This window comes from Lolium rigidum, chromosome 2 (assembly GCF_022539505.1).
Source record: "Lolium rigidum isolate FL_2022 chromosome 2, APGP_CSIRO_Lrig_0.1, whole genome shotgun sequence".
Classification (NCBI taxonomy): domain Eukaryota; kingdom Viridiplantae; phylum Streptophyta; class Magnoliopsida; order Poales; family Poaceae; genus Lolium; species Lolium rigidum.
The window spans coordinates 13,555,122-13,570,873 of NC_061509.1; the positions used below are offsets into that span (position 1 = coordinate 13,555,122).

Genomic DNA, 15,752 nt, shown 5'->3' on the forward strand with positions numbered 1-15,752 from the left:
TCTTGATCCTTGAAAACTTCCTCCACACCAAACTCAAAACAACTCATTAGAGGGTTAGTGCACAATCAAAATTTACATGCTCAGAGGTGACATAATCATTCTTAACACTTCTGGACATTGCACAAAGCTACTGAAAGTTAATGGAATCGAAAAATCCATCAAGCATATCAAAACAGGCAATGCGAAATAAAAGGCAGAATCTGTCAAAACAGAACAGTTCGTAAAGACGAATTTTAAAGAGGCACCAGACTTGCTCAAATGAAAATGATCAAATTGAATGAAAGTTGCGTACATATCTGAGGATCACTCACGTAAATTGGCATAATTTTCTGAGTTACCTACGGAGAATTAGGCCCAGATTCGTGACAGCAAAGAAATCTGTTTCTGCGCAGTAATCCAAATCTAGTATGAACCTTACTATCAACGACTTTACTTGGCACAACAATGCACAAAACTAAGATAAGGAGAGGTTGCTACAGTAGTAACAACTTCCAAGACTCAAATATAAAATAAAAATACTGTAGTAAAAACATGGGTTGTCTCCCATAAGCGCTTTTCTTTAACGCCTTTCAGCTAGGCGCAGAAAGTGTGTATCAAGTATTATCAAGAGATGAAGCATCAACATCATTTTCAAAATTTATCCCATTAGGTATCTTAGATGCTCCCTTATCTATAGTGGTTTTAAGAGCTTTATCAATTTTAGGCCTATAATAGCTTTTCGGTTTAGGCCCCTTAGAGACATACATGAACTTTTGCTCCTTACCCACATAAGCTTTCTCCCTAAACTTTATAGATGAAAAGGTTGAACCCAATGTTCCCATAGCCTCTTCAAGTTCACTAATCCTTTGGGTTTGATTATCATGAATAGCACTAGATTCTAAAATGGCAACTCTTTCATTAATTCCTCCTAGAGATTTATCAAGTTTATCAGTGCTATCAAGTAATGCTCCCAAATTAGTATTAATACTTTGAAGGTTTTGCTCTAGGGTTTCCAACTTTTTCATGATATCTTCAAGAGAGATTTCAATTTTAACTTCATTAACAGGTGGTATTCCAAATAGACTCTCAATAATGCAACTAGCTTCTAAAGCAGGAGCGCCTAGGAAGTTACCTCCCGCGAGACAATCAAGGACATACCTATTCCAGCTAGAGATACCAACATAAAAATTCCTGAGTAGGATAGTGGTGGAGTGTTTCTTAGTGCACCTATTATGGGAATCACTAATTCTATACCAAGCATCTTTTAAACATTCTCCCCCTTGTTGCTTAAACGAACGAACTTCAACTTCAGGATTACTCATTTTAGCAATAGTAAATAAAGCAAACTAGATAAAGTAAATGCAAGTAACTAATTTTTTTATGTTTTTGATATAGTGTGCAAGACAGTAAATAAAGTAAAACTAGCAACTAATTTTTTTGTATTTTGATATAATGCAGCAAACAAAGTAGTAAATAAAATAAAGCAAGACAAAAACAAAGTAAAGAGATTGGATTGTGGAGACTCCCCTTGCAGCGTGTCTTGATCTCCCTGGCAACAGCGCCAGAAAACAGTTGCTGGCACAAAGTTGACGTGGGAGTTAGAGATCTCTGTGGTGTAACTTTTCTTCAGGTCCCCGGCAACGGCACCAGAAAACAGTCTTGATACGCGTATAGCACGAGACCGTTGGAAACCCCAAGAGGAAGGTGTGATGCGTACAGCGGCAAGTTTTCCCTCAGTAAGAAACCAAGGTTTATCGAACCAGTAGGAGCCAAGAAGCACGTTGAAAGTTGATGGCGGCGTGATGTAGTGCGGCGCAACACCAGGGATTCCGGCGCCAACGTGGAACCCGCACAACACAACCAAAGTACTTTGCCCCAACGAAACAGCTGAGGTTGTCAATCTCACCGACTTGCTGTAACAAAGGATTAGATGTATAGTGTGGATGATGATTGTTTGCAGAAAACAAGTAGAACAAGTATTGCAGTAGATTGTATTTGATGTAAAAGAATGGACCGGGGTCCACAGCTCACTAGTGGTGTCTCTCCCATAAGATAAATAGCATGTTGGGTGAACAAATTACAGTTGGGCAATTGACAAATAGAGAGGGCATGACCATGCACATACATGATATGATGAGTATAGTGAGATTTAATTGGGCATTACGACAAAGTACATAGACCGCTATCCAGCATGCATCTATGCCTAAAGAGTCCACTTTCAGGTTATCATCCGAACCCCTTCCGGTATTAAGTTGCAAGCAACAGACAATTGCATTAAGTATGATGCGTAATGTAATCAATAACTACATCCCCGGACATAGCATCAATGTTTTATCCCTAGTGGCAACAACACATCCACAACCTTAGAACTTTCTCGTCACTGTCCCTGCATTTAATGGAGGCATGAACCCACTATCGAGCATAAATACTCCCTCTTGGAGTTACTAGCAAAAACTTGGCCGTAGCCTCTACTAACAACGGAGAGCATGCAAGATCATAAACAACACATAGGTAATAGATTGATAATCAACATAACATAGTATTCTCTATCCATCGGATCCCAACAAACACAACATATAGCATTACGTATAGATGATCTTGATCATGTTAGGCAGCTCACAAGACCCAACAATGAAGCACATAAGGAGAAGACGACCATCTAGCTACGGCTATGGACCCATAGTCCAGGGGGGAACTACTCACTCATCACTCCGGAGGCGACCATGGCGGTGAAGAGTCCTCCGGGAGATGATTCCCCTCTCCGGCAGGGTGCCGGAGGCGATCTCCTGAATCCCCCGAGATGGGATTGGCGGCGGCGGCGTCTCTGGAAGGTTTTCCGTATCGTGGCTCTCGGTACTGGGGGTTTCGCGACGAAGACTATGGGTGTGTTTGGTAGCCTGGGGGAACCCAGATATTCTCATCTCAGCTGATCTGAATCAACCATCCATTGTTTGTTAGACTGAGTCGGTCCATCTCAGCTTAGCTCACCTCATACGAAAAAGCCCTCTCAGCCAGGCCGGGTTGTGAAGCTCAAATCGAGCTTCACAAGTCAGCCTGGGCGAACTCATCCCGCAAAACTCTCCATCCGCGCGCCCCCCGCACCCCCAGACCCCCACTCCCCACCTATCTCACCTCACATTTTCTCTCACCCGAACGAGGCAGCGCCTCCTCTCCCGAAACCAACCCCCGAGCCGGCTGCCATAGATGACGCCGGCTGCCGTATTCTCCGGAGATCCCCGGCGCAACAACACCGGACGTCGCGCCCGCCCTCCTCATCACGTTTCCGCCGCCGGCCTACTGCCACGCGCCGCCGCAGGCCGCCCTCCACGCGCTAGGACGACAGAAATCCCACGCGCCGCCGCGCCACGGGCCGCCGCGCCACGCGCCGTCGCCGACCGCACTCCACCGCCAAACTCCGCGGCGCCCGCCACAGCCGACCGCCCGCCGTCGCCGCCGGCGTAGTGCTCCCAGGCATCCATGGCGTGGTGGAGATGAGCACCGGACCTGATTGCTTTTTATTTGTCTACTTAGGGGGTTTTGTGTAAAAATCTGGACCTCTCTGAAATTTCTAGTTTTTGGGTCTATCTCAGTCCACATATGCCTCCAAAGAAAGTATCGATTCATCCTATCTCAGCACATACGAGGTGCCAAACACATCACAAAATCTCAACCCAACTTGTATGAGTTCACCATATCTCAAGTGGGAGAGTAAATCTGTGTTCACCCGGACTACCAAACACACCCTATATGTAGGCGGAACGGCAGGTCAGGGGGGCGCACGAGGGCCCCACACCACAGGCCGGCACGGCCAAGGGCTGGGCCGCGCCGCCCTGGTGTTTGGCCACCTCGTGGCCCCACTTCGTCTCCTCTTCGGTCTTCTGGAAGCTTCGTGGCAAAATAGGTCCCTGGGCGTTGATTTCGTCCAATTCCGAGAATATTTCCTTACTAGGATTTCTGAAACCAAAAACAGCAGAAAACAGCAACTAGCTCTTCGGCATCTCGTTAATAGGTTAGTGCCGAAAAATGCATAAATATGACATAAAGTATGCATAAAATATGTAGGTATCATCAATAATGTGGCATGAAACATAAGAAATTATCGATACGTCGGAGACGTATCAGCCACCAAGTGACTCGTACACTTCGAAAAATGTACGTGATGCGCGTGGAATCAATCACAAGTACTAATCATTACAACAAGTCATGACATAGCCCACAAAAGAACTTATATTACAACAACAATAATGACTTTAATAAGTCCAGAATACAAATGTATAAAATACAAAGATCAAAAAATCATACATAAAGCCAAATACATCTAAGTACGAACAAGAATACAAATGGGGCTAAGAATACTGAAGATAACCAAATGACGTATCCTTGCTAGCGTCGTTCTTCATCGAACATGTCTTCATATCTACTTGGTATTATCTCAAAGTAGCAATAAGTACGGGTTCATATTTAACAAGAATTCAAAACGTATAAGCTTCATCGACCAGTCATCCTTTGTACTTAAGGCACGAAGAGGACTTAGAGGATGCAAAGAAGGTCAAAGGCTATTTAGTGGGATTAAGCAAAATCGCGCAAACTCTACAAACCTATAGAGACACTCTCAACTTACAGGATATCACAACACACACTCTCCTTCATCACAACAATATCCAGGAATCCACCTAACTAAGTTAACCCCAAGATGAAGTTCAGCCTAATCTTCGAGATGGACCTAGCTGTTTGAGTTTATAGCTAAATCAGTTCCTAGAAGATGCACACTGGATCAGAACTCACACTGGTGAGCTGACCAGTGATCTCACTCTTTCGGATACCACTAAACACTGGATTAGACGCATATTTTGACAGCCCAGTCACAAAAGATCACTGCGCAGTACATTTGGATCGGGCTATTGAAGATGCTCTCAAAATTTCTTGGAATTGAACAATTACCAAAAGTACAACTAGCCACTTGACTCATTCATGCATTGGCGTATTAAATAAGATAAATATTGAACTGTATCATCTTGGCATCCTAGCATGATCCAAGTAACTAAGGAAAATTATCCCTGAAGAGCGTAACCATTTTATTGTTTGCACCCTAACGTATTTGGTCACATTCATTCAACCGTACCATATCCTATGCATTTATCAATGAAAAATACAATATTGTACTGTCTCGTCCTCTTCCGTGCTCCACTCTGTCATCAACGTGGACGCCCAAGCACGAAGCTTAGTAATTTCTACATGTCCCTTCTTCTTGGGAAATAAGGCTCCTCTTTCGGTAAATGAGGACATATATGTACATGCATAGGAATTTTCTTGACTTGCTAGATTAAATTTCCACCATGGCACTATGAGTTTTATGGAGTATATCTTTCGTTTGCACGAACCTCATAAAAATAAAAGTTAAGTCTGTATATATGGAAATTGGATATTTTTACTCCCCACAAAAAAGTTTTTATATAAACAACAAGAATGTTTCAAATGCGGAATACATATTTTGTGCAGTAGGGAGTAAACAAACAGTTTGTTGTTAGTACCTAGTGCCATCCGTACCATACCTTGCCACATTCATCCATTTGTACCTTACCCTTCGCACTCATCCATGAAGAATATAATATCTTCTTTTGATCATACATTCTGTCTTGTTTTGTCCATACTATCATCGACCTTACCGTTGACGCACAAGATCGGTAAATTTAAAACATTGACATGCTATTTTTATTTGTTATTTTGTGAAAAGTGCAATGATATATTTATAAACTTTAGAGCAGTACAAGAAATCTCAAGAGTAATAAAAATTGCAAACAAATCCTTGAATCACCTAGCGACGACCACAAACACTCGAACGAGCCTAAGGCGTGCCGCCGTCCTTGCCCCTCCCTCATTAGAGCCGGGCAAAACTTATCATAGCAGAGTTTGTTGTAGTAGATGAACGAGAACTCGTCGTAATAAGCCCCAAAGGACCAGCACAAGAGAGCAGCAACCATCACCGATGAAGAGAAGTGTAGATTGGAAGGAACACTGACCAAATCTATCTATTTTCGTAGATGGATTTGTGTATTTTTTACTACGACCTCCATTCTATAATAAGTGTTATAACTTTATCTAGCTATGAATGTATATGTACGATCTTTACTGTGTAGACAAATTCACATTTAGAAAAAATTACTACATTTGTTTTGGACTGGAGTGAGTAACTTATGCAGAGGCATGCCCATGGTTCTTTGGAAAAACCGGATTACACTGAAATAACAGAACTATTTATGAAACAGCTGGCAAATTACTACAATTTTTTTGCGGGTAAAATTACTACAATTATCTAGTTAGAACCCTGGATGGATTATGCATTGTTATGTATATTCTCTCAAAAGAATATTAACACTTGAAAGCGGGAAAGGGTGCCCTGCATGTATACATGATCCATAGAAGTACAAGAGCAGATATCGATTACGACCTGGAAAGATGCCCAAGAATCACTCGGACCTGTTTCTTTAACAAGATCATTAAGAAATGGGAGGAGGAAGTGGCGTGCTACCTAACCCATAGTGCTATCCGTACCTCGCGCTAATCATTCGACCGTACCCTTCGCAGTTCGTACGTACCCATCCACGATATCTTGTTCCGATCGTACCATTTCATCCTCTCTTCCAGCCACTCTGTCACGTCATCACCGTCGCTGCCAAGGCACTACGTTAATTTCTACGAGCCTTTTATTCAGCTCCCTTCGAAAGGTTTCGAATGTGAAAATGGTCTCTCGATCTTCTAGCCAAATGAGTGTCTTGGCGTCTTCCTCATGTGTGTATTAATCTTCACTATAAGTATCGTGAAGTTTTAAAGTATATCTCTTTGGTTTACACGAATCTCACAAGGATTTTAATTTTCCAAAACATATAGCGTGGGCATGCCCGTGTTGACGGCTTGACGCACCACAAGCATTACTTTAAAAATTAAACAATGATGCAAATTTTAGAAAAAGGGCGTGACTTCCTAATTTTCAGTCAGATGACGTCATTGAATTTTAATCACAGCGAATGTTGCAACTCCCTTAGTAGCATGAACTAGAACAAATCACAAAGCAATTCAACTGTCCAAGTCAACTGCGACCCGTGTTGCAACTCATGACAACAAATCACGAGTCAATCCAACGGTTCAAACTTTTTTCAAAGTTAAAACCCTGTTTACTTACAACTAAAAAAACCTCAGTTACAAGTCAGGTTGCAGTCCTATGGCAGAAGTCGATTGAGAACTAAGCAAATTCTAAGCCACTGAGAGTTAGCAAAATCAAAAAGAAAAATGGATCTTAGCACCCAATCAGTCTATCTGCTACGGTGGAAGTTGGTGGACCCACAACAGAACTTTCCTGGCAACTTCTTCCAGTGGGGCTCACGTGTGCTGATTTTTGATTAGTGAGTGAATTTAAAACAGAAAATTGTTCCACTTAAAAGATGAATTCATTGTGATGGACCCTAAACTTAGGCATACATGGGCCATGCTTCTTTGAAAAAGCCTAGATAATTGAAGCAACATACTGCTTGGAGTAGATCGAACAGCTAGCTAATTGACTCGTCCATTCCATAGCAAAAATAAGATAAATATTGAATTGAATCATCCTAGCACCCTGGCCTACTTTGATTTAAACAACTTAGCGAAATTATTGGAGAACACATATGAACACAGGCCATTGACTCGATTGTCTTACACTCATGGGAGTAACTGGAACAGCCAACTGCTTGAAGAACAGCTTAGCAAGCTAGCTAGTACAGCTACAACAATATTGACTCGTTCATTCCACAACATATCAAATAAGATAAATCTTGAACCGAATCATCGAACCCAGCCTACATGGATCGATATAACAAAAGGAAATTAGTGGAGATTGGAGAACATATATGAACACAAACTATATATTGACCCTGTATAATGTGTGCCGGGTAGAGAATAGCTCGATGCTAATAATACACACATTTGGCTACCCACATGAAGAGGACGCCAAATCGGTCATGTGCGGCGTACGCGTAGCAATCAATGGGTCGGTTTCGAAGCGTACACACTTGCTACAAGGCTCCAGCTATGAAGACTCCTCCTCGCCTTGTCCTCACACCCCGACCAACCTCAGCAGCCACAATATAACAACACATGCTGCACAAGAACCCCAAGCCATCACATGCTTTGATCCCTCCCCATTCCTCATCCTCTTAATCCTCTCCCAGCGAGCTTCTTGGAGCAGAGCCAAGATCGCCGAGCACTCCCAGCTCTTGCACACAGCACACCCATTCACCCAACCAAGATCGTGTCGCCGTTTCTTGGCACGGAAAGCTTCGATCTTGCTTCATTTCCTCGAGGGGGCACTATGTTGACGATGGGGTACTTCCGGGCACCCAAGCTGGGCGGGAGGAAGTCGTCGTCGCCGGAGAGGGACGGCCAGAGCCTGCGTTCGGCGCTGCTCGTCGACGGCGAGACGGCGTCGGTGCCCAAGGGGTACTTCGCGGTGTATGTGGGAGCGGAGGCGCGGCGCTTCGTGGTGCCCATGAGCCTCCTCTGCCAGCCGGCGTTCCGGGCGCTCATGGAGCTTGCCGCCGAGGAGTTCGGGTTCGGCCAGGCCGGCGGGCTCCGCATCCCATGCCGCGAGGAGGACTTCGTCGCCACCGTCGCCGAGCTCCTGCCCGCGGCCGAGTCCAGGCAGCGCCGCTGGAGCGCGGCCGGGGGCAGGCGGAGCACCTCGGTGAACTGGTGATCGAGCTAGGCCTAGCTGTCGCCGTGGGACCGGTCACGTATGGTGGCAGGGGAAGAAGCATTTTTGTTGCCTTAATTGTTTGGATGAGTACCATGACGCCCATCCAACCGATAGCGTATAAGAGCATCTCTAGCAGATCCCGCAAACCGCAAACCGCATACGCGCGTATGCAGGCCGCGAAAAACGCGATATGCAGGCCGAAGCTTGCCAGGCTGAGCAGATCCGCATGCGAAACCGCATAACAAGCATATTCCCGAATATGCTGTTATGCGGTTTTCGCATGCGGATCTGCTCGGCCGAAACATGTACGTAAACCGTAAACTAAACCGCAAAACAGGTTTGTCCCTTATTTCGAAGGTGTTCGACGAAATGCCCCAAAATCTGCAAAGTTTTAATACAGCCGAATTCAAACATGACAATCACGATCAGCCAGCTAAACATGGAGCACGCCGACAATGACTAACAAAAAAGAGATAACGCGATGCAACTCGATGATAAATCATGCACCACCACGCGTCACCGTGTCATCGACGCCGCCGCCGCCGCCACCACCACCACTTGCCGCCGCACGAGCTGCCTCCTCTGCAGCAGCGCGAGCCTCCGCCGCTTCTCTTCTTCTTGCCAAGATCTCCATCCTAGATAGATTCCACCATTCCTTTGTGAGCTCATCCATGTTGCCGGGGTTCATCATCATCACCTTGTTCTCCTCCGCAATGAGCTCGGCCATGGCGCGCTTCTCATCGGCATTAGCCCTCTTCTCCTCGACGGCAGCCTTGCGCAGCTCATCTTGCCGGAGTAGCTCCCACTTGGCTTGCTTCTCTTGGCTTTTCCTTTCCATGATCAACATTTTTGTTTCCAATGCCTTGTTCACCAAATGCTCCTTGGACTTCATCATCTCGTCAATCTTCTCCCTCAACCCCGCAGCCTCGGCTTGCCTCCTTAGCTTCTCTTTCGCGCTCTTGTTTCCATCCGGCCTCCCGGAGTTCTTCTTGTGCATCGATCGACACCGACTCCCACGCATTGATCAAAGCCGCGTCTTCCAACTCGCTGTAGTTGGAGCTACGGATCGATTTGTTCTTCGCCGGTGCAGCATCGAGCAACACGCCGACGACGTCCTCTTGAGTCACCCCCTCGGTTTGAGTCACCTCCTCGCACTCCACATCGGTGCCGTCGTCCACGCCAATCTCATAGTCCACCGCGGCCTCGTCGTAATCCTCTCCGAGCGGCTCCATGTCAATGTCGATCGACGCCGAGTTCAGCATGCCGACGAAGCTCTCGTGCTCGACGGGCCTGCGGAAGAGAAACCGGCGTCAAAATTCACCGCCGTCGGCAAGGGGGAAAGGGGAAATTTTACCTTGGCGAGTCGCCGTCGGCGGGAACGGGTGCCGTGGCCGCATTCAGCACCGCCATGGATGCCTTCTTCCTCACCGGCGCCTTCTTCGCCGCCGTCTTTGCCGCCGCGGTCTTGTTGGCGCCGCCCTTCCTCCCCGACACCTTGCCCTTGGATGCCGCTCGAGGAGGAGCATCCGACGAAGATCCGGCGACGACGTGTGTGCCCAGCCGCTTGCGCTTGGCCACATCGAGCTGGCCGGTGGCAGCGGCGGCGGATCGAGCGTTGGGGATCGCGGTGGCGGTCGATTCGATCCCCGCAACGGAGCGCGGGGACCCGGTGGGTTCGCGGCGGGGTTCGCGGTGGTGGCCATGGCGGCGCAAGCAACCTGCGGCGAGGGGGATTCCGGCGGCGGCGGCGGCGGCCGTGTGCGGGAACGAAGAATGGGGAGCTTTCCTTCGCACGCGATGCAGTCCAGCCTGCATAGGGCACCAAAAACTGCTTTTGTGCGGTTTCGGGAGCCGCGGTTGCCGACGCCTGCAAAATATTTTGCAGTTTTCGCGGATATGCGGGATCTACCCTGGTCCGTTTTTTCGCCAAAAACCGCATACAAGCGATGCAGGCCGCGTTTGCGGGATCTGCTAGAGATGCTCTAACCATTGGTATTGGTTCTGGTTTTTGGTTCCACACATGATGATTTGTCTGTGGTTGAGCAGTAGATAGATGTTATTTTCGAGTCTGGAACAAATATGTTTTGTAAGGGCTCTGAGTTCTGACGGATGAAGGATGAAGGATGATCTGATTTTTGGGTTCATAAAAACGATTATTTTTGGTTTTTTGTTTCACACATGATGATTTGTGTGTGGTGGAGCAGTAGATAGATATTGTGCCTCCTGTTTGGAATAATTATGTTCTTGTAAGGGCTCTGAAATTAACGGATGAATGATGATTTGATTTAATATGAAGATGATTGATTAATTACATGCCTGAATGCATCCTCTTGCTCCTCTGTATGGTTGATCAAAAAAGATCTGAGTTTCCGACCTATATATGTATATATAGCTATGCCTATCAGCAACAGATGGATTAACTGATTTAATCGGGGTGAATTTGCGATGCATATTCCGTTGTCACAAAGGGAATCAGAAAATATTGGCGTCGTCACACTGACATTTGTCCTGGTCCCACTTGCCATGATCCAGATTTCATCTTATTGATAATTCTCTTCGCTATCGATGTTCTGGATGAATAATAGTTGGACTACTGTTTTTCCATTTGCACTTGAGAGATTCTTTTTCGTTGATCTGTTCACACTATGGATGAACAGACAGCCCGTGCCCAATTGGACCTCCCAGCTGGAATTTAGGCTAGAGAATGCAAGCTAGCTAGAGAAACTGCACTCCTATCTACAACTCTGATTAGCATCCAGAAGTTCCGAATTACAGTTTGTAACAAGATACTTGTAGCTCGCAACACTGAATTAGGTGGCACAATTTTTAATTCCCACAGTTCCTACTTTCTAGAGCCAGGACTTCTCCCCTTTTTCGATAAAGGGAATATATTAATATCGAGAGATACCAATTACACCCAGCCTCTGCAACAACGCAATACCCTAATGGCAGTACGGATGCACACAGCCAAAAAAAGAAAAAGGAAACTAAGAAAATAAAAATCCCGCTACGGTATTCCAGCCTTAGCAGCAACAGGACATCCACCACCAAAACAACACCTGAACCCCAGGCTCTCCAAAAAGCGACGCCTCCAAGAAGGGAACAGTGCACAAGCACCGTCGTCGCCCGATCAAAAATCTTAGGTTTTCACCCTGAAGATAGTCTCCGCTCTCAAAACAATGCCTCCAACAAGGTCATTGCCAGGCACAACCAATTAAGGCCAGACCTTGGATTTTCATCCTGAAAGGCAAGACTCTGAGCTTCACCTGTGTTGCCGCCCCCACTTCCATACTGCTGCTGCGAAAAACAGAACACCAAGCAAGTCCCTCAACAGCGCAGAGACTTGAACCTCCATTGCTAGTCCTCTACTCCGGCCCTCATGGTATTCTCCGCCTCTAACTTCGCCATGGAGCAAATGTCTCCAGATGGCAAGAAAGAACAGAGCACGTCTGTATTTATATGTGCGCATTACAAAGCACGTCTGTTGTTTTCTGCAAGAGGAACTTGCTGAGATGGTTAAAAGCTAGCACATGTCAAATCTCAAATTTAATAAAAAGAACTTAATGTGTGACATCTATAATGTTTGAACCGTGCAAGCAAAGTGCTGGCTTGTATATTGTATCTTTGTCAGAAAAACTACCATTGTGCATAACTGCCAAAGCCATTAAAAGCAAAAGAAGTTCACAACAAGAAAGAGAGATAAAGAAAATAAAACAGACATATTGTACATATCGAGGAGATCACTGTCTTGAGATAATACAGATTAAGATGTACAGTACTACCTCAGAAAATATACTGGGCTCAAGCCAAGAAACCAACATAAAAAGAGAACGGGCTGGCGCAAAATGACAAACAACCCTACAACGATCGGTCACTGGACGGTACCATACACCAAACTCAGGAATACCCATAGGATCTTCAATTGAGTGGAGTGCCCATTGATAAACAATATGATTGTAACGTTGTAACATATTGTAGCTAACAACCTAGGAACGTTAGGATCTGCTTGAGATCTGATGTACGTCTGTTGTAAAGCCTTGAGCTGTACGTTTGCTATCCATCTATGAGTATATATACAGCAAGTACGTGACCCTTCAAGGCACGATCCATACCCTACCAAACTACGTGTTTTTCATGGTACCAGAGCCTACAATACAACTCGCCCAGATCGCATCTACCTAGCCTTCCGCTGCGACGATGACTATCTCTGCGGGGAGCGATGCCTTGTCCTCTGCCAGGAGCAGCAGCAGTACGGGATCAAGGTTGGCGAACCCCAAGCTCTCCTTCGCCGCCGGTTCCTCATCGTCCTCTTCCGCCGGGCCGTTCAACTTCGCCCCGCTCATCACCGTCCGTCTTGGCGCCGAGAACTATCTCTATTGGCGCGCTCATGTAACTCAAGTACTCCGAAGTCATCTACTTCTGGGTTTTGTTGATGGCAGCTTTCCCTGCCCGCCCGAGGAAATCGACAACCCCAAGGCCGCGGATGATGCGACGGCCCCTCGCCGCTTCTACAACCCCGAGTACACGGCGTGGCACCAACAAGATGCAGCGATTCTCTCCGCCATCATGTTCACGTCAAGTGAGGCTGTGCAAGGCCTCATCCTCTTCTCCAGCACCTCCCAGGACGCGTGGTCCGCCCTCGCCGCCAGCTTCTCCTCGCAAACTACTGCGAGGTTCATGGCCATCCGTCGCCAGCTTCAGGAGACGAAGAAACTCGAGCTCTCCATCACCACCCACTTCAACAAAATCAAGGCCATGTCCGACACCCTTACCTCCATCGGCCAGCCCCTGCGTCCGGAGGAGTTCATCGGCTATGTCCTCGATGGCCTGGACGATGACTATGATCCCCTCGTCGCGGTCATCACCAACCGGACCACTCCGATTCCGGTACGTGATCTGCTCGCGCAGCTCCAGAGTACGAAGCAACGAGTGGAGGCTCGTAAGGCCGAGCTTCAAGGCGGTCATGGTGGCTTCTCCGCCCACTCCTCCTACCGCAGCAGCAAGAACTCCTTCCGCCCTGACTTCCGCTCGGGTGCGGATCAGCGGAACCCGCCCAAGCCGTTCTACACCAACAAACCTGCTGGCGGCTCAAGTGGTGGTTTCCAATCTGGAGCAGGCGGAGGCTCGCGTGGTGCTCCTCAATCTGGTGGAGGTGGTGGCTTCCAATCTGGAGGAGGTGGCGCCTTCCAATCTGGAGGAGGTGCACGTTCTGGTGGAGGCAGCGGTAACCGGCCTATTTGTCAGATCTGTGACAAGGCCGGGCACATCGCATCCCGCTGCTTCAAACGCTTCAAACAAGAGTACCTCGGTGTGGATAATGATGGACGCTACATGGACCGTCAAGTGGCTGCAGCTACCACTCATGGCCATGGTCACACCTCTTCTCACTCGGTTGATCCGGGGTGGTACATGGACACCGGCGCCACCGACCATCTCACCAACGAGCTCGACAAACTCACGGTGAAGGAGAACTACCGCGGCAATGATCAAGTCCACGCCGCAAACGGGAATGGTATGCAAATTCATCATATTGGCCATTCTAGTCTTCCTACTCCTTCATCTCAATCTCTGCACCTTAAAGGAGTTTTACATGTTCCATCCGTTACTCGTAGCCTTTTGTCGGTTCGTCGATTCACTTTAGACAACAGAGTTTTCTTTGAGTTTCACCCTCATTTTTTCTTTGTCAAGGATCGGGACACGAGGGCCATACTCCTTAGCGGTCGGTGTTACGGAGGTCTTTATCGCCTTGATGACTCTCCTGCAAAACAAGTCTTCAGTGGAATAAAGGTGTCACGCGAGAAGTGGCACTGTCGTTTAGGACATCCAGCTACCCCCATAGTTCAACACATATTGCATCATCGCCAGCTTCCTTCGTTAGATTTGCATAATAATGTAATTTGTGATGCTTGTCAACAAGGCAAAATTCATCAATTGCCATTTTCCCTTTCCACTCATGTAGTTTCAGCACCACATGAGATTATTTATTCCGATGTATGGGGTCCTGCTCAAACCTCTGTTAGTGGACACACTTATTATGTCAGTTTTATTGATGGATACAGTCGTTTTACTTGGTTATATCTTCTCAAACGCAAGAATGATGTCTTTGATATTTTCTTGCAATTCCAGCGTCATGTAGAACGTCTTCTCAATAGAAAAATAATCCATGTTCAAACTGATTGTGGAGGAGAGTACATTAAACTCAACCAATTCTTTAGTAATATTGGTATATCTCATCGAGTTTCTTGCCCGCACACACACCAACAAAATGGTACCGCAGAGCGTAAACATCGCCACATCGTGGAAACTGGCTTAACCCTTCTTGCTCATGCTTCGGTTCCTTTTCGCTTTTGGAGTGATGCATTTTCCACAGCATGCTTTCTCATCAATCGACTCCCTAGTCACGTCATTAACATGCAAACTCCGTTGGAACGCCTTCTTGGCGAAGCGCCGGACTACACCTTTTTTCGTGTTTTCGGATGTGCGTGTTGGCCTCATCTTCAATCATATTGTTTATCACCCATAACCTGAAAGACCGTACAGGAAGCGGCTGAGGAGAGTTTGTGCTGGGCACCGTCTGGCCAATTTCGACCGGAGTCCAGGGTTTATCACAATTTTCTGATGCGCTTTGAATGTAAATATTGTTATGGTGTGTTTGGTAGATCGCATAATTTTTTTTGGCCCAGTTAGGCAGTGATGGGGTGGGCACTGCTCGCTAGAAACAGACACTGGGTCAAATTGTGCAGCCCATTTGGTGGCATGCATGCGTGTTGCTCGCATGAGTTGGGCAACTTTCCCCACTTTGTTTGGTTTCGTGTGCAACTCCATTTTGGCTATTGTAGTGCAAAATCAAAGTTGTTTGTTTTCCACATGAGGGAATTTATGGTCACCTTGCATAACGTTTTGGTGAGGCTACCAACACATGTCCTGCCACACAGTTACATCCGATCATGCACGCTACCTACTAGTACACAATAAACTTGACGATCACCACCAAGAGAGCAACGATAATGCCATCTTTGAGCATGCATGATGCCTCTTGACTGAG

The 15,752-nt window shown here is 46.6% G+C and overlaps 1 protein-coding gene across 1 annotated transcript; it reads left to right on the top strand.

Moving 5' to 3' along the window:
- The first annotated feature begins 8,135 nt into the window (after nt 1-8,135).
- LOC124689235 (auxin-induced protein X10A-like) lies at nt 8,136-8,707 on the top strand. Its single transcript, XM_047222791.1, has one exon. The coding sequence runs from the start codon at nt 8,324-8,326 to the stop codon at nt 8,705-8,707; it is 384 nt and encodes a 127-aa protein (XP_047078747.1). The 5' UTR covers nt 8,136-8,323.
- Nucleotides 8,708-15,752: the final 7,045 nt, after the last annotated feature.

Coding starts and splice junctions, on each gene's coding strand:
- LOC124689235 (XM_047222791.1), top strand. CDS start 8,324: ATGTTGACGATGGGGTACTTCCGGGCACCCAAGCTGGGCGGGAGGAAG.